Below are 19,195 nucleotides of genomic sequence, written 5' to 3'. Positions count from 1 at the left end.
GTTGAATCCTAATCCAACTGGTTGAGGTAGGAAGTTACCATCTCTCTCTTAATTCCCTAAGACTAGCGCAATGTTATTATGAACGACCTGCAGCAACAAACAAACGTCAGGTACAAATCTTAAAAAATCTTCGTTGAATTTATCGCGTATTGATAAAAATAAAAAAAATAACGAACATTCAATTATGACAAACAAAGAGCAATAAAATTTGGCGCCACAACAAACAGTGATAAATATTTTGACATCAACAATTGTTCGTTGTCGTCCAATTTGGTGAGAAGTGGGGTCCTTTGAGATTTGAAGTTATTTCCATAAAAACACACGGAGTCCAAACGGGAAGGATATTGACGGTGGATCTCTCAACTCCAACATGACGCTCTGGAGGAGCTATTTACATCCTCCTGAACTCGTATGATACAACCAGTCGACTCTGCCCACTGTAATGTCGTTATGGCATCACTCTGACGTCACGATACAACAACAGCAATGTTTCTATGGAAACCGGTGACTCTCTTGCATCGGTTTATCTTCATCCGTTGACAAATTACAGCACAATCACATTAAAGCTCCTCCTCGTCTGTGTCGTAATAATTGTAGTCGTCATCGTAATTGTCGGGATACGTCGAGTCCATTAGTGACGTCATTTTTCGCGCGATTCTGATGTCATCAGCGTCACCGTTGAGAATGGACTCAAGGTTGTATTCCACCTCCTCCGGGTAATCTTCCAAGCTGGAGCCGGATAACGTACGATATTCCACAGGAGGAGACTTTGCTGAAAAAAAAGTAATTAATTAAAAAAGGAAGTGGAAACACTTTGTTCATAGTTTGATCCGAAAAACTTTCGATGAAAGGGAATCCCTTAAAGCGCTATACAATACAACACTAGAGTTGCAAAAAGCTCTTTATTTGTTGATCATGTCGCGGTAACATTATGTGATGACGTCACAATTTAAGGGCAATGCAAAAAAATTGACGTCATAGCGGGACATCTCAACTAAGATCCATTTGGAAATATTCAAAGAAATTAACAACTCCTCAAATCATGAGTCTCCACAGATCATTGCGCAGGTTGGAAAGCTGCCTCGCAAAAAGTTTTAATAATGTTGGATTCTTCAAACACAGATCACCTTGTAATGCCAAGTAATCTTCATTGCCGTATCCTTCCTCGTAATCCTCTACATCTCTGTCAGGCGGGATGCTGTCTGCAATAACGTTGCGTTCGAGACTGGATCGTGCGGTGCTCTGTTCATCTGCATAATCCTCTACGTTTGGAGGAGAAGCCAAGTGGAAAAGCGAAGGAAGAGCAACTTGGAAGATGACGAAGCTCTCATTCAGAACACGGACGCGATCCCGGTTCTCTCCAACCGCCTCATTTGTCTGATGCGCGATCTGATTGAAGACATCCACAGATGAGCAACATCCACAGATAAGCAACATCCACAGATGAGCAATATCCACAGATGAGCAACATCCACAGATGAGCAATATCCACAGATGAGCAACATCCACAGATGAGCAACACCCACAGATAAGCAACATCCACAGATGAGCAACACCCACAGATCCATTTACATGAAATTTTTTGGATATTTTTGTTTAAGTGCATAGACTCTTCTCAAAAATGGAAGCTATCTATGATTTGCTTGAACCTCCAATTATTGCATCGATTACATCTTATGGTTGACAGATTTGACATCTGCTCATACAAGATCGAGATGAGGCTTTATGCAATCGTACCAGTCTAAGGTAGTCCACAGAGCTGGAGAGATAATCGAAGTGGTTCGATGCGTTCGCTGCAAGAATGTTCAGCTCGTGGTACTGCTGCTCTATCTGGCGGCCAGATGTATCGAAAGCAAACTGGAGAAAAGTGAAACTGATAAAATTACAAATCTCAAAATAATTTAGAGCTTGTAAACACATTGAAAGAAGTGGTCTAGGAGTAATATAAATCAACTGCATCATGGTGAATGCTCGGAAATTAATTATTATCATGACCGATAATCATAATAATTACAGTCCAATTCTACTTGGAGTGTAAACAGAAGCGAAACTTTTCATAACGAAGTTGACAGATCCAAGTGTTGCTACAAATTTTGCCACTACGTGGAACTTCACAAGTCGACAATCGTTTAATTTCATACGTCACTGGAAAGTATTGAACAATGAGGAGATAAAATTCGCTAAATAACCAGACACCCAAGCTGACAAATGCTCTAAAAGTTATTACAAATTAAAGATTGATGATGTCATCACTCCCTAATTATGCAATGACATCACAACAGTTTTGCAATGACGTCCTTGCAGGCACTTCCAGCTACACTGCGGTGCCATCGTGTAGTCCTCTCACTAAACTGTAAAACCCAAACCCCGGCCACCTGCTACATGCAACTGCATTGAGGAACAATGGAAGCAGCGATTAAAATCAAGAAAGCCGTTTGCACACGCCGCACGCAACCTTTTGGCTGCCTCTGGTGGATTGTTTAGTAAACAATAGAGTCATGCGGCGTGGTGTAAACCACCATGGTCAGGTTGTATATCTTCACCGCGTCAAGTGTTCGGATCTCTGTGCTAGAATCAGTTGGGTCATGACCTCTTTAGACTCGCGTCATAAAGACGTAACCGTTTACTCACTGATGGTGTACAGTTCTATGGTGCAGACCATTTTTTAGACCTCTGCTGTGTTTGGCATATTCCTTTTCGTTGTGATGGTCGTAAATAAAAAACAAACTGATCTGATGTTGCGTTGGAGTTTGACATATAGTGCTGCCGGTGGATTGCTCGTTGTACAGACAACCTCATAGTATGTAATGCCTTGTCTCCCTTGACGATGACACCAGACAGGGAATAACCGTCGAGTGCCCTGATATGTTGCGACAACACGAGAGGAAAAGAAGTGAACGACAAGATAACGAGCCCCACCTGAAAGTCGACGAGCAGCGCGGTGATGCCTTCCACATCGCGCGATATCGTGTTGTTGACGTCATAGATGTGCTCTTGCAAGGTGGCAATGGTGGCGGCGAGGCTTTCGAGCACGTCCAACGACTGGCTTGTCAGTGAAGGGGAAATACATCAAAATTAAAACTTTTACTTCATGAAAAATCATAAAAGAATATCATCTATGACGTGATTAATGTGAACTCGCAGCATCGGTGTCGTGCGGTTGGCATCTTGGCTAAGATAGATTGTGAGATGCCTTCTGTGGTAACAAGTATCGGTGCTAACGGTACTCACTCCGAATGAGATGGAGTCCTGGAGGATGCTGATCTGATTGTTCTTCTCATGAAGCGTTTCGTACAATGAAGAAGTTTCGTTCAGAGCGTCTTTCTGCTCGAGCTCGAGATGCGTCATTCTGACGTCAATCTTCATCATGTTCGATTCTTGAAGCATTAAAAGTTGCTGAACTAGTTCATTGAAGAATTCACTTGAATTAATTTAGATAACCCCAAAAAGTATGAAATATGCTTCCGTAAATATTTTTAGTTGGAAATTAGAGACATTAAGAAAACACAAGCATTGAATGATCATCATCATTATCATGTTCCTTTCTCGTACTGACGGTTGGATACAACGCGCGATTGTTCTCGATCATGAACTGTCCATACTGCACCGTCATAATTTAACTTCGTCCAATGCACGTCACCCGACTGATGAAACTTGGCAACCTCAGGATGCAACTCACAGTCATTAAGAGATGAGACAACATCAAGGGTTTGATTCATTTGGTCAAAAAGTTAATTTCATTGAAATTCTCATTCTGTTGCGAGATTTATAAATGTCAAGGTCAATAATTTGTGACGTCACAATGGCAGCTAGGTGCAAGATGAATGGCGGCTCCTTGAATGATAAAGATCTCGTGCATTTGATGAGCCACTTACCCAAGATGTCGACCTTGTGCTGGAAGTCATGCATTGATGATTGCATTCTATCACGTGACCCACTGAACTTGGCTTCCAATAAGCCGACTTGGTCTTCAATGACGTCATTCCGACTTGCAAGTTCATTTATTCTGTAACGGAAATAACGTAAGAAACAGTTGGCATCCACCACAATGTGAAGGATATTGCCTGCGTTATTGGTGCGATTGCATCGACTTGCATCATATATGCACTGCAGGGTTGCCGTGTATTGTCTTCCACAAACTTAGTCCAAAATCAAATTGAAGTTATACAAATAAGACATCTGTAATTGACTTCGATTTATTACATCATCAGGTCCTGGGATGTTTAGAAACAAAAGGAAGCGGACCCGCCAGACAAGAGCAGGAAAAGTTATTGCTTGTCATCTTGAACATGCGCCACCTCATCACACAATTAAGTCAAAAGACAAACCTCAATTTCAATTCCCAGCTCAAGGTCTGCAGACCATCAAGGTCATCTCTCGACTCTTTGATTGTCTTCGCCATTTTCTCGATTGACCTCGAGTAACCTCGGCTGTCCATCTGCAGTTGCGTCAGCTTCAAGTTTGTCAGATTTAGTGAAGTCAAGGACGCTTCGTGCTTCCACACCTGAAGAGAACAAACAGCCGTCACCATGCAGCGAGACTTCTTTGAGTCTTCCACTTCCACCATGCGTTATTCAAGCTTTCACCTTTCCAAGTATCCCACCCACGTTATCACGCTGACGTGTGACGTCATCAATCAATGACATCAACAAGCTTTGCTGGCTTGTCACCACTTCATTCAACCGTGACGTGACCACGGTGGAGTTTCCAATATTTTGCGAAATGTTATGCTCCAACTTTTCCACTCTCTCAAGAAGCAGCGTTGCTTGATCCTCCATGGAGTTCCTGGACTCTCCGAGCCTGGCAACCAAGCGAGCCAACCTGTTGTGTTGACTCTGCAGCGATCTTCTGTTGGAACCGATTTCTAATTTCTAAAAACAACAAATGAAGGTCAAAGGTCATAATCGACAAATGCTCTTCGCAAATGTGTTACGCCACAAAGTCACATGAAAACAGTTGATGTTGCGTAACATTTCGCGAAGTCGAACTTCTCTTCCAGAACTGACGTCACCAACCGTGGCTGCGAGCGTCTTTTCTGCGCGAATCAGAGATTGGCGGAGATTGCGCGCGATGGCTGCATTGTCATAAGAAGTTATGAGGATTTGATCTACAGAGCTCCTTAGGTCTGTGATGTTGGCATCCATGAACGCGAACGAATCCATTGATCCCGCGATCAAGGAGACGCGGACGTCGAGGAACTCGATCTGAAGAAAAAATGTAGTTTGTTAGATCGCTCTTGAGAGCGGTTGGAGCCATGAAAGCGAATGGAAAAAATTTTACAAACTACGATGTGGAGGAACACTAGTGTCAATCGAAAATGATGCCCATTGTCATCATTCGTTTTGCTAGCTTCTTTCTTGACAATGCGAACACATGACACTCCACAATATCAAAACATCTCATTACCGACAACTGTTTCAATTCATTGCAATGTTTCACGCCAACACAACGACTCGGTGGCGCAACGGTAGCGCGTCTGACTCCAGATCAGAAGGTTGCGTGTTCAAATCATGTCGGGGTCATTTTTATTTTAATGTTGACAATGAGCTAACTCTGCCTTCTCAGACCAGCGCAAGCTTTTCATGAACAAATCACAAAACTCTTTCCCCCATTAAATGCAAAATATTTCTTTGAGAAAAATTAACGAAGAAGCCGTGAAATGATATCGAAACGAAATCGATGGAAGTGATTACATTTGAGTCAAACTGGTTGATGGTTGCCATGGTATCTGACGACCAGCTTTTCAGCGCCGCCAGTGACTTGTTCATCTCACGATTCTCAAGGAGGAAGGAGGATTGTTGAGAGAGGATTGAGCTGATCGCCTCTTCAGCGTCTTCCTTGTGTTCATTCAAATCCTGAATCACATGCAGAAAATTAAGTTACATATGAAACTCAGTTAAATATCTTACTCCAGACTCACTTCACTGCAATGATCGTCTTTCGTGCCATTGCAACTTCAATAATTGTTCCTTGTTCAAGTGAAGTGTTTAGGTTTCTAAGAAGGGAGCATGTTGATTGATGAGAAAATGAAAGAACGTTAGCACAATAAATAAAAGACAGTTATTTAAATCTGGCAAGCTACCTGCCACTAAGCAGCAAACATGATCGGAAACACGAAACGCTAATTCATGTTTTTTATTCCCGACTAATCAAAGAAAAAACAATATCATTTGCATAACAAAGTTTGGGTTTGGAGAAAGGTAGAAGCGACAAAATGTGGACTTTAAAGCGTACTCGAGAGAAAACGATTGACTACATACAAAGATATTGGCACGGTCGCGACACCTTGTGATGTACAGACAGACAGAACAAAGTAACTTCACCAGGTTTAACATGTTTTATTACAAAGAGATATAACATATTTAAAAAATCAACTCAAACGTTTTCGACACGTATGTGTGTCCTCATTAGGATTTACTTAAATTTGCAATATACATCAAATGAAAATTATAAGATAAATTTGTCTTTATAGTTTCGGGAGAGAGTTTGCTTTTTTATACCAAGACACAACAATACTGTTGTAATGCTCAACCCTGTGGTATTATTGTGTCTTGCCTGTCTTTGGTATAAATTTGTCTTTGCACTATAACTGTAACGACACTCCGGACTGAAAAACACAAACTGAACAAGTGATAAAAGAATGATTACGAGTGAATTATACGAATTATAACAGTAACGACACTCCGGAAATAAACTGTCGTTATAGAGTACATAGTCACATTTTTTCCACTACAGACATATACATCCAAGAAACCACACGGCATTTAACATAATCCATTAAAATTGAACATAAACTATAAGCTACAAACGTTTTCGGCCATACACACGTTAGCCCTTATCAAGTAACAAAAAAATAACGAATTCGACACTAAAATCCACGAGGCTTTGCTAATAAAATCATACAATCCTCGCCTCAATACACAGTTGTTTGCCTCGGGCGCTTCTTATTTACTCAACGTCTTTTCTTGATGCGTCATGATGCGTCTTTGCCTTGTGTAATTTAAACGCCATGTGATGTGCCTTTCTCCTATGCTCTGCCTTTCTTTTTGCATTTCGCTTTTCAATTCAGTGTTTAGATCAGGTATTCATTTTCATGGTAGATATGATAAGCAGTTATTTTTTTGTTACTTGATAAAGGCTAACGTGTGTATGGCCGAAAACGTTTGTAGCTTATAGTTTATGTTCAATTTTAATGGATTATGTTAAATGCCGTGTGGTTTCTTGGTTGCATATGTCTGTGGTTGAAAAAAGTGACCTCTTTACCAAAATTGTATAGTCACATTTATCTTACAATTTTCTTTTTATGTATATTAAGTATCGGTAAGTTTATCTTCAGTGGAAGCATCTTTGATGTCAAATCCTGGAAGGTTGAAATACTTTCAAAGACTTTGAACCACTGGTGCAGGTCATTGAGTTGCAAAACTTCAAACTTGGCGACATCAAAGACTTCACCTACATCGGTGGTTCAAAGCCTCGACAAGTACGTGAAGCTTCCAAGATTAACCTTCAGAAGAAGTTTTCCCACTTAGAAAGCATCTTCAATCAACGATCAACAAATGACGTTACAAAAATGTTTTCAAACAACGATCGCATTCTGACGTCATCACCTCTTGTGTGGTCGACAGAAGCTCCATCAGGTCGAAGACGATCTCACGATTCGATTCCAGAAAGTTTTCGATTTCGTCAATCTCTTCCGCTTGCGTGACCAATGACGAGTTCAATTGAGACGTCGCGTCCACCAATCGAAACGTCACTGCATGCTGCATCCTCAACTGGCGGTCGTGGCTGAACAGTAATTTTGTTTCTTAATTTTGTAAGTTTTCCTCCGACTGAGCCTCGTGCCTAGTGACGTCAGTGTGGCCTCATCAATAGAAGGCCGATTAAAAACTCAAATCAAAATCAAGGTTCGTGATCTCTTGATGTTAAAATCATCAGCTGCATTGACTGAAAACGAATAAACACTGAGACTAAACAGTACAGGCGTAACCATGGACGCTGTAAGACTACACCGTTAGACTGATAATAACAAACTACAAATGTTGGCATGTTTCAGAACGATTGTTTCAGAAAGAAACTAAGGATTAAATCGAAGTACAATTAAATCAACATTCCATGCAATCGCTCAAGTCATCCTTGGGTCATATGAACTTCAAACAACTTGTCTGTAAATTTCAACAACCAGTCATGCGTGTCATGTAAGTAAGGCATCAACAAAGCTTTCAAAACGCTGACGTCACAAACCACGGTATTGTCCGCCCCGAGAGCTCAGTTGGTTAGCGTGTGACTTCTGGAACGAAGAAACGTCAAGACCAATGACTGCTCTCCATTTAGCGGCACCTAGTGAATGGAATAATTCCAAGGCAACAAAACTTTAAAAATCGGAAAACTTCACTCTGTCAATCTCGGTAACCAGCCCTGCGTCAAAGGCCTCTACAAGTATGCGAAACTAGCAGGAATAACCTATCAAGGCTTTGTCAGTCCGAGGATAAAGCTTCAAAACCAACCAAGTCAACTAAAACCAAACCACTCGAGACGCGGTGGCGAAAACAAAATGGCGGCAGCTTGTTGATGTGAAAGTTTCGTACGTCGTCGAAACGCATCAACATTCCCACTTGCAAACTGCATCATACAAATGCTTCTAAATAAATTCCTCAGCACTCACATCAATTATTGCATTCGACTTTTAATGAACTAATGAAAACTGATGTAAAGTTACAATAAACAAGTTTCAAAATGTTCTATAACTGAAATCAAAATGGCGGCTTGCAAGTTCAATAAGATCGTTGTCAAGAAACTTCATCGTCGACACCAAACTCGTGGAAGAATTCAACTTATTGCATCATAATGCAAAGTTGAAGCAACGAAACGTCACAGAAATGCCAAACAGTTTCGTTTATAACAAAATGGCGTCGTATGCTCCAGCAGTGAGGTTACAAGTGTCACAAATGTACTCTGTTTGCTCTTCATGCCATTATGATAGAACAATCAATATGTGACGTAATAACTGCTAAATCAATATGACATCATAAGAAGTACACAGCGGAAAGTGATCAAAACAAAATGGAAATTCATTTCATAATAATTTCAAAACATTTTGTCAAAACACAAAATATTTGGAATTTGCCATCACAAAACTCGTGGAATAATTCAACTTATTGCATCATAATGCAACGTTGAAGCAACGAAACGTCACAGAAATGCCAAACAGTTTCGTTTATAACAAAATGGCGTCGTATTTTCCAGTAGAAACTTCGTCGTCGGAAAGAAACTTTTTTAAAGTTAAAAGAAAAGATCTTTGACATTTCCTTTCAAGGATCTCTACACTTGACTTGAGTAAGTGACGTAATGACATACATCATAATATTTTCAAAACATTTTGTCAAAACATTGTTGCATTAAAACATTTGGAATTCTTTGCAAAATTTCTTGAAACATCATTTCTCTCAACATGAGCTTGGAATAACTTGTCACGTGACTGGTGAAGTTTTCTCCGCAACAATGTTCTTGGCCAATCATCTTTCAAGCAACAAAACTATCCAGATCGAGCTAAACGTCATCACAATCCTCTTCATTGCAAGGAATTACAATGGTTTGATGAGATAATTTCGCAACTAACTATTATGTATGATTTTGTTCAATGTCATAGGAATTCGCAAAAAAAAACCCTCTCCCCTTTCAAAATATTGAAGCTTGGAAACTTCTAAAAATCAAAAGAATAAACCTTAGATATTTTTTCACTTGACTTGAGTAAGTGGCGTAGTGACATGGGGCGTGGCCACCCCACCCCGCACCCCTGCATTAATCCCATTATAGTCAGGACCAGTTTGTTGGACAATAGTCAACAATGTTCTGGAAAATTAATAAATTTCCGATATTCACAAAATTAATTGTTCAACATAACAATAGCAGGTTAGACAAAAGTAGAAGCAATATAGACAATAACCCAATCGACAATAAAGAACTTCCGCGTTAAACAATGAGAAACAGAAAACTGGAAGAGAATTATCATGTACAATAGATTGCAATTATGACATCAGAATAATGCAGACGAAAGCAAAGGAATCACGAATTGAATGGATTTGCTGTGAGAAAGTTGTAAGTTAACTCGTGGCCACCTGTCTGCACAAGTGCTCCAACTGAGCCAGCCGTGCGCGCGATGCTATTGTTTCATGACAATGGTGAGGTGAGGGCTTCTGCTTGTACATAATGTTTGCACAACTGTTGCGTTGTTTAGACGTCACAATGACGTTACAACAAACAATGCAAGCGCTTGACACGTGCCCAGTTTTGATGTGACAAAAGTTAAAATCTGCAAAAGTTTCCAAATCTATTGTGAGGTGAAAGTTTGTAGGACGAGACCAACTTGTCTGTCAGTGAGGAAGCACAAGAAATACTCAGTCTAGGAAAGGAGTGAAACTCGTGATTATAAAACTATTTCAAACAAGAGCAGACCACTTTCAATTTTCGATTAATAGTGGTATTTAACTTTCGATATCTGTAGGCACATATTGGTGCGTACTTTGATATTGTAGTTGCAAGTACAATTTTATTGAAGAAGATAAGTATTGGTCACAATATACGATGTATAACATCGACTTGCAAAGTAACAAGGAAGATTCATGTGTGCAATCAATAGTTAGAACTGACCAGAATATTATGAGCTTTTCCAACTTGATTGATGAGTCCAAAGGGGATATTTGTTGTCAGTTGCAAAAGCCAAGGCCAGGACGTCCCAATCGATTTCAAAGCGTCTTTAACATTCTTGTAATTGTCAAGTGTGAAATGAAAGAACTAAAACAAAATGTAAATTGAATGTCATAAAAACTATAACAAGGCAACCAAGCAATTTGCAGAACTGTTGATGAGACCATTGTGACGTATTCCTCATTCAGAACATACTTTATAATTCTTTCAATATCATGATCTTGTGAATGGTCATTGATACAATGATGTTAAATTTTTGGTTGTCGATTTGCACACAATCGACTTCTAATCAATGATAGTTTTCATAATAGACATAACCCTGGCACGCCGTCAGCATGAAGCAGTTGACTTGATCATATCGAAAAAAGTTGAGAATTAAAATAAAGTTCAACCAGCCTCATGTTTAAAAAGAATATATATTTCGCTACATAGTAATGAGCATCTTCAGTTCTGCAAACAAACAAACAAATTACTGCAATAAATGCTGCATAAAGGGAAACTATGCTGTAAGCCTCTATAATCAAAATTAAAATGATGAGCAAAATTACTTCAACATTAACACATTAAGAAAAGTATTTACGTCATGGGATATAAAAACCAATGTTTGCAGAACTGAAGATGCTCATTACTATGTAGCGAAATATATGTTCTTTTTAAACATGAGGCTGGTTGAACTTTATTTTAATTCTCAACAAAATTAGAACAAACACTTTTGCTCCGACATAAAAATAATTTTGCCAAAATGTGAAAATATTATCAAAAACATTAATTTCGAGTGCTTAATTTTTGTTGAAGAAGTTTTGTAAAATAAACTATGTCAAATTTGGCAACAGCATGACTATATAGTTTGTTCGAGTGGTCGTAAATATAGTGCGTATAACTGATGAACTCGTTGTTTTGTTTAAGAAATATTGACAACTGTTTAAAATGTACAATCTTCAAAAAACAAGGCATTTGACACACAACCCCATCAAATGTAAAATTGAACTAGAAATTTGTCGCCAAAGTCGACTTTGTTGTTGCAACAATGATTGGCATTGTTGCTGCATTGACGCAGGATTGTTGCGCAATCAATTGGAGATTGTTATTCAACAACTGATGATAAAATAGAAACAAGAACTCATACAACTGTTGTTTAAATATTAAGTTAAAATTGACCAAGTTAGAATGAACATCATCTTTGACCAATTTTCCAGCAAAACAAAAGGTTGTTCCTGATAACAATGAATTTCCTTATTTAAGGCAAATCACGTGATGGATGGAAAGCTAGCAACTGAGCAAATAACTGTGAAATGGATTAGATAATTTCTTGAAACTTGCAACTAACCATCAATTAAAAGCAACAGGGAGTGAATAAAATCAAGAGAGAATGAATAGTTGCAATCACTGGGGAGTGCAAGGGTTGGTGAACCACGTGTTGACGTCACTGCACAGAAAGCCACAGAGCAACTGAGGGAACGTTGTTTCAAGTTGAGATCAGTTTGTAGTTTGCGTACAGAGAGATTGGAATTGATACTTTTTTTTGGTATAAATGAAATTTAGAAAAAGGTATATAATCTATATTTTAATGCGTGAATATACAGTTCATTTAATTTTCGATAAAATTCATCATCATCAAGTTCCTTCCTCGCGTCGAGGGTTCAAGGCAAGGAAGCGCCAAGTTTCTCTCTTTTGAGGTTTTTTCTAGAGATTGTTTTTTCACAACTTTGCATGTACTTTGACTCAACAATGTAGGATATGACTTAAGGTTCTGTCAAAAAAGTTTATCAAAAACTTCAAGAAATAATCACTAAGCATGTAATTTGGTTCGCGCTCCCATTTTTATTGAAATTCAATTTTCCAACGTCCACTGAGCGCGACTCGCTTCAAGGAGTTTCATTTCACAAAGTCAAAAGATATCTTTGTGTCTTTAAACTTTTTTTTTTGTTACGTTATTAGTTTGGGCAATAATTATTTATTCTTTTAATTAATAAACTTCTACAACTAATGCATTTGAAATGCTAAGTTGAACAAGAAACTTGTCACTTCGCTATAAAAGTGGCTTTGTTGATGCATCAACAAAGCCACATTGTTGTCGCATTGACGCAGGATTGTTGCGCAATCAATTAGAGATTGTTATTCAACAAAAGATTCAGAAACTCAGTAAATAACTGTGAAATGGATTAGACAATTTCTTGAAACTTGCAACTAACCATCAATTAAACACATCAGGGAGTGAATAAAATCAACAGGGATTGAATCGTTGTAATCACTTGGAGAGTGCAAACGTGTGAGTACACAATCATATATTGAAGTCACTGCACAGAAAGCCACAGAGCAACTGAGGTAACGTTGTTTCAAGTTGAGATCAGTTTGTAGTTTGCGTTGAGAGATAGAAATTGTTATTGCTGTTTATTGAAATTTTTTGAAGCAGATTTTTGTTTAAAATTCCACTTTCCAACAGCAAGTTTGAATATTTGAAGATGAATTTTACAATTGAGTGCCACTTAATTGTTGTGTTGGTACGATAAAGTGTGTTTGGCTGCAACGTGTATGCTAAAATGCCATTGGTTCTGCTTGCTGCATCGAGCACTGCTGATATTTGCATATAAAAAAGCAACCTATCTACTTCGATTTGTGATTCTTAAACAACTTTACATATTTTTCAGATTATTTTCTAACTTAAGAAAATGAGTAATTTTGGAAATTATTATCAGTATAGCTTAATCTCGAATGAGTTCAACTATTATGATCAAGGACAATATTGTGTCTCAACTGGGAGGGAACAGTCTAATTACCAACCTAACTCCACTAGCTGCGCACAAGTCCAAACTGTGAGCAGCGAAACATTTCAACCAGCAGAAGGCCAAGGATGGGTTCAGCATTCTCCAACTCAGTATCCAGTTCAGTATTATCATCAGTACAACAATATGACAGAATTACCACAACAAGAACCGCAATATGGACAAAATCCACCCATGGCAACATCAACACTTGATCAGCAGTCATCGCCACTGCAAGAACAACATTATGAACACGCACCCATGGCAACATCAACACATGTTCAGAATTCATTGCCACTGCAAGAACAACATTATGAACACCCACCCATGACAACATCAACACATGTTCAGAATTCATTGCCACTGCAAGAACAACATTATGAACACCCACCTATGACAACATCAACACATGTTCAGAGTTCATTGCCACTACAAGAACAATATTATGAACACCCACTCATGACAACATCAACACATGTTCAGAATCCATTGCCACTGCAAGAACAATATTATGAACAACCAACCATGGCAACATCAACACATGATCAAAATTCATCGCCACATCAAGCACTTGAAGACCAACAGATGATGGACGTACACCCAACACTAGATGACGTCCCAGTGATGACGATGGTATCCAAACAACAAAACAATCACAGCTCTGTACGCCAATGGAAGAAAAAGCACAAACATCGCAACACTGATTATCCCCCACGCGCCCCATATACTTGCCAATGGGTGTTCAATGATGAAAGATGCGGTGCAATATTTCAAGATTTTCAATTCTTTATAAATCACGTGACTGAAGATCATTTGAAAAAGAAACGAAAACCGAAGGGCAACACTCAATCAGAAAGGGCACTATGCTTTTGGGGTGATTGCAAGAAGTTCTTCATGGCTCAATATAGATTGGTCAACCACGTTCGTGTCCACACTGGGGAGAAGCCATTTAATTGCAGACACTGCGACGAAAGGTTTCCAAGATCGGAGGGACTTGTCGTGCACGAGCGATACCACACAGGTAATTATGACGTGGTATAGAAATATTGTAAAATGTTTTGTTTCATCTCTGGTATGATTTTACTTTCAGTATGGAAAGCTCAGACGCCCACAAAATAAAAGTTAGACTACCTCTGTCCATTTCTAATCAAACAAATTTATCGTTAACGTTTTGTCTTTTTCAGATGACAAGCGATTTCCATGCGGTGTCTGCGACAAACGCTTCTCGAACAGCTCCGACAGGATAAAGCACCAGCAAACGCACGAAGGGAAGCAGTTCCCCTGCCCGGTAAGAACCTCAAACTACGTTGTGATTGCTGATGCACAAAACTCAACTGAAGGAAACGAAACTTAAACAATGCAATAATCTTATAAATAATTACAACATTTCTAAATTTGTTGAAATTTAAACTTAAGCAAAATCCAAACTTATCAAATTGAAAGATATGAAATTTACATTGAACGTTGCACGATAATGAAACTGGTTTTAGTTTTTGACAAAATTATCAACGAACAGTTTTTGTAGAGTTGTATTCTGTTGTGAATATGAATATTTCAATCAATTTTGAATGAATCAGACAGTTCTGAGATTGTCTGGAACCAGCAAACATCAATCCGATCGTATCTGACGTTGTTTCTATGTTACAGGTTGAAGGATGTAACAAAGTGTACTCGCAGAAGAGCTCCTTGAAGAAGCACAACGCGGCCAAGCATGAGGAGACACACTGAAGCATTGTCAACAACAATTGAGTCTTGCGACAACTTGTAAACAAATCCATCCCAGAGGAAGTTTCGCCTGCGATGAACAGAGAAAGCTAAAATGTTTCCCAAACAACTGAAAGTTGAATCTTCCTCGAACATCGCTGTAACGAACAAGAAGATTTGATTCTGTTGAATCGTTCGATTGAAATCTCTTTCACCCGAGCATCAGGAACTAAGAGCTTGAAATATTTCAAACAACTTTTGTTCTTCCACAAATATTCAAACACCTCATCCAGGGCAACTCGCTATATAACGCTGTCCGCTTGTAGTTTGATGTCGTTTCAATGAACATTTGTACTATGGGCCAATGCGTGTATGTACATTATGTATTTGTGTAATGAATTTTTCATTTACATCAAAAGCGCTCTTTCCAATCTTTCAAGTTTTCCAAATAAATGATAATTATGAAACAATCAGTTGCATTATTGTAGTGGAAGTATTTATCCAGTCATTACCAGCATCAATATCAATTAGCCTTGAGTGGCGCTGTACAGTAAGTTCTCTAAAGTGAAAAGTATTTAGTAATGTGGAACATGGCCCCTGGAGATGCCGCCTGATTTGTCACATTTTGCAAATTGTGATTACCGCTACTGCTAGTGTTTGACTGACATTTTCTAAAAAAAATTTCCTAATTGCTGTCTCTTGATGATGTAAACGCTTTTTAGTTGCCTTGGGAAAGCAGTAGCAAATGACAAAAAGTAAGTTAAAAAACGCTGAATCAGACTGTTATTGAAAAATTAACAGTCGACTAAAATCTTCGAAATCAAATTTTCTATGTTTTTTAACATCTGAGGATGTTAAAACTTATCGTGTCATCTGGGGAAAACAGTAAAGAAAGCGTAAAAATACAATTTTTAGAAAAATTTATTTAAACATTTGCCAAATGTTAGTAAAATCTGAAAGTTTCGGCAAAATGTGACAAGTCAGGCCGTATCTTTAGGTAGCCATGTGTGGAACTAACAGAAACAACGATGAAAAGTTTTGAGATCTCCAAATATTTGTGGATAAGCTTTTCTTAATCTAAGCGTTTCCTTTCCATACATTGTGACAAAATAAACATTCCCCAACTTAGTTGTTGAGGTAGCTGAGGAACTCCACCATCTGCCTCCACTGATCCTCAACTCCACGGACGCGATGGATCGCTTCATTTGCGTCCTTGCTACGTTTATTCCACTGATGGGATGAGTCCACCAACGTGAACCATACGAAAGTATGCACATACATCATGCTGACCAATAAAGTGTCAGAAAATAGATGTAGAACAATTTGAGGAACGATGCAGTTTGAACCTTCTGACAAGAGACTGTGTCAAGATTTGGAAGTGGCTGCAACCATTTCTCCCAATATCTCCACTTCCCATCTTTTTGATGCTTTCATAAATATATAAAAAAGTTTTGACCAGTTTTGTTCAAACTATTAAATTAATTAAACCATTTAGTTCATCACAAAATCTATACTTACTGCCACAGTAATGTTTGCATTTTTCAATACTTTTATGATCAAGTTTTAAATACCAAAAGGTGTTTCGACTTTTAAGACTTACAGTTTGACAAAGTGAAGCAAGTTAGTGAAGATTTTAATGCTAATTGGAACTGAATGTTTCTTACTTCATGATATTTTTAAGCACTGTTTAAATTTCGATATCCCACGTATCATGAAATAGACAAGCATACGGCTATTCATATTTTGAGCTGTAAACACATTTTTTATTTTGCTTTAGAAAATAATTTTGCTTTGAGTCAGCCATGTTGGAAAATTACTGAAGATGTTTGAACCACAGACAACCAAAACAAAGTAACCTCAGCGGGTTTACCATAATGTATTACATACATACCTGATAAGATTTCCTCCAATTCTTCCAAGTGTCTCCTCTCATTAATGCTCCTCCATATGTCGCTAGTGATCTTGACATTTGATAAGGAGTTGTTAAAAAATATATAAATTTTGTTTCGATAAAAAATTCGTTTTCTTGATTTTATTTTGAATTAAAATTTCGATCAACGACTAATCTCTACAACTCTAGTTTGTTGAACAAGAATTTCACTTTTACTTCTTTCATACTTTAAAAACAAGTTCCATGCTTGGTTTGATCAGGGAACAAAAGGGAAAGGTCTTCCCTAAGCATGATGGCTCGATACTGTGACAAATTACAGCGGGATGGGCATGGAAGAGCTGAAGGAGGCTGTGAGGAATCGAGGACTGTGGGGAGATATGGTTCATAGAGTGACCAGAGTCGAAACTGTCTGAAATGATGATTATGCTGACTTTTCACAAAACCAAGCTCAACTTACCAACCATACCACCAGTGTCACCACAAACTAATAGTTGCTGTGGTAGCTGAAGCCACACTTCAATCAATTATAACGTTTGTCACCATCATCTTAACAACGTCCATTTGTGTTACAATATTGTAATCAACGAATCGATCCGTAGATGATGAAACTTTTGCAGTCACGTGATCTACCACAGCCAGTAAAGCAGTTGAAAGACGTTGAATCGATGAAAAAGAAGCAATTGCCTTGGCTTTGAATATTTATCTTCGGACTGGACAAAGCCATAACAGGTTATTCCAGGTAGTTTGGATACTTCTGGAGAAGACTGTAGAGCAGTGGTTCTCAACCGGGATTCCGTGGACCCCAAAACGTTATCAGGAGGTCCGTGAAAGGTTCCAAATTTATTGCATGATTGATAAATTACAACAATTTAAAATTGGTTGTGCTTTATTTGTGCATTACAGTGATTCTCAACCTGTGTGTCGGGGCGGCCTAGTGCATTGTTTTAAATTTCAAAAAGTGTCGCACAAAGGTTTACAAACTAAAAAAAATCACAAAGAAAAGTTAAATATTTTCATAAGGCTATGTATATTAAACGTACATCTTGTGAGACAGAAGATTATTAATAAATCCTTGATTCAGAAATGCAAACGTTAGTCAACAATATACTAGCTACCCTCAGTTTTGCCATGACTGAAATTACAACGAAATAATGATTACAAATGAAAAAAGGGATAAAGTCAAATTGCAAACCTTCTAAGAGGTAATTTTCGAAAAAAAAATGTTGAAAAACATTGTGTAAATCAGGATATAAATTAGGCATACTGATTGTTGATCTTGTGTGCCGACAGATAATTCATGACAGAACTTCATCAATGCATCAATATGTGTCGTCATACATGTGTCGCTTGTTCAGCAATTTCTTCTGAGTTAAACATACAAAACATTTTTTCCGTTAGGAGACGCAATGCACTAAAATTGGATTTTTTTAAAGGGGTCCGCGACGGCTTCGAGGGCACCAAGACAGAAATGTTGAGAACCACTGCTGTAGAGGCTTTGAATCACTGGTGCAGCGTCGGTTACCGAGATTTTCAACTACGTAGAACAGAAGATCTGCTTATGTTGAATAATGAGATTGCTCTAAGAGTCACTCAATATAGCCTGGCAAGCATTGATAGCTTGAGGGTAAGGCCTAAAATGCATCAACGGCCACAACAAGTCTACAATTGTATTGTAATGTTTTTCAAATAGTGGTTCTATTGGCGAAATTTCCTAAATTTATTGTCACCATGCATTGACAAGTTATTGTCTATAACAGCCAGGTTGACGATTTGTTAAGAAATGGTTGACATTTGTAAATTTGTGCAGTTTCACAAAAGCTTTCGAGATGAAACAGGCAAGCACTTGTTGACATTTAAACTACTGTTTAATAAGTTTGGCTTAAAAATTAAAGAACATTTGGCAACCTTTTTGTTGGCAGCGCACTTAACTTTGTTGAATCCTAATCCAACTGGTTGAGGTAGGAAGTTACCATCTCTCTCTTAATTCCCTAAGACTAGCGCAATGTTATTATGAACGACCTGCAGCAACAAACAAACGTCAGGTACAAATCTTAAAAAATCTTCGTTGAATTTATCGCGTATTGATAAAAAAAAAAAAAATAACGAACATTCAATTATGACAAACAAAGAGCAA

The 19,195-nt window shown here is 38.3% G+C and overlaps 1 protein-coding gene and 1 non-coding gene across 2 annotated transcripts; one reads left to right on the top strand and one right to left on the bottom strand.

Moving 5' to 3' along the window:
- Positions 1-439: 439 nt before the first annotated feature.
- LOC145769244 (uncharacterized) lies at positions 440-7,766 on the bottom strand. The gene is made up of 11 exons (XM_082580824.1): positions 7,608-7,766; positions 5,694-5,855; positions 5,016-5,204; positions 4,587-4,871; positions 4,329-4,504; positions 3,876-4,006; positions 3,232-3,377; positions 2,993-3,046; positions 1,738-1,857; positions 1,128-1,389; positions 440-772 (listed from the first exon to the last, which is right to left on the bottom strand). The coding sequence occupies exons 1-11, from the start codon at positions 7,764-7,766 to the stop codon at positions 561-563; spliced, it is 1,896 nt and encodes a 631-aa protein (XP_082436950.1). The 3' UTR covers positions 440-560.
- Trnaw-cca (transfer RNA tryptophan (anticodon CCA)) lies at positions 5,451-5,522 on the top strand. Its single transcript has one exon. It is a non-coding gene; the product is annotated as a tRNA-Trp (tRNA).
- Positions 7,767-19,195: the final 11,429 nt, after the last annotated feature.

The sequence above is a fragment of the Aplidium turbinatum genome, chromosome 4 (assembly GCF_918807975.1).
Source record: "Aplidium turbinatum chromosome 4, kaAplTurb1.1, whole genome shotgun sequence".
NCBI lineage: Eukaryota > Metazoa > Chordata > Ascidiacea > Aplousobranchia > Polyclinidae > Aplidium > Aplidium turbinatum.
This window is presented reverse-complemented; position numbering and strand designations above follow the sequence as displayed.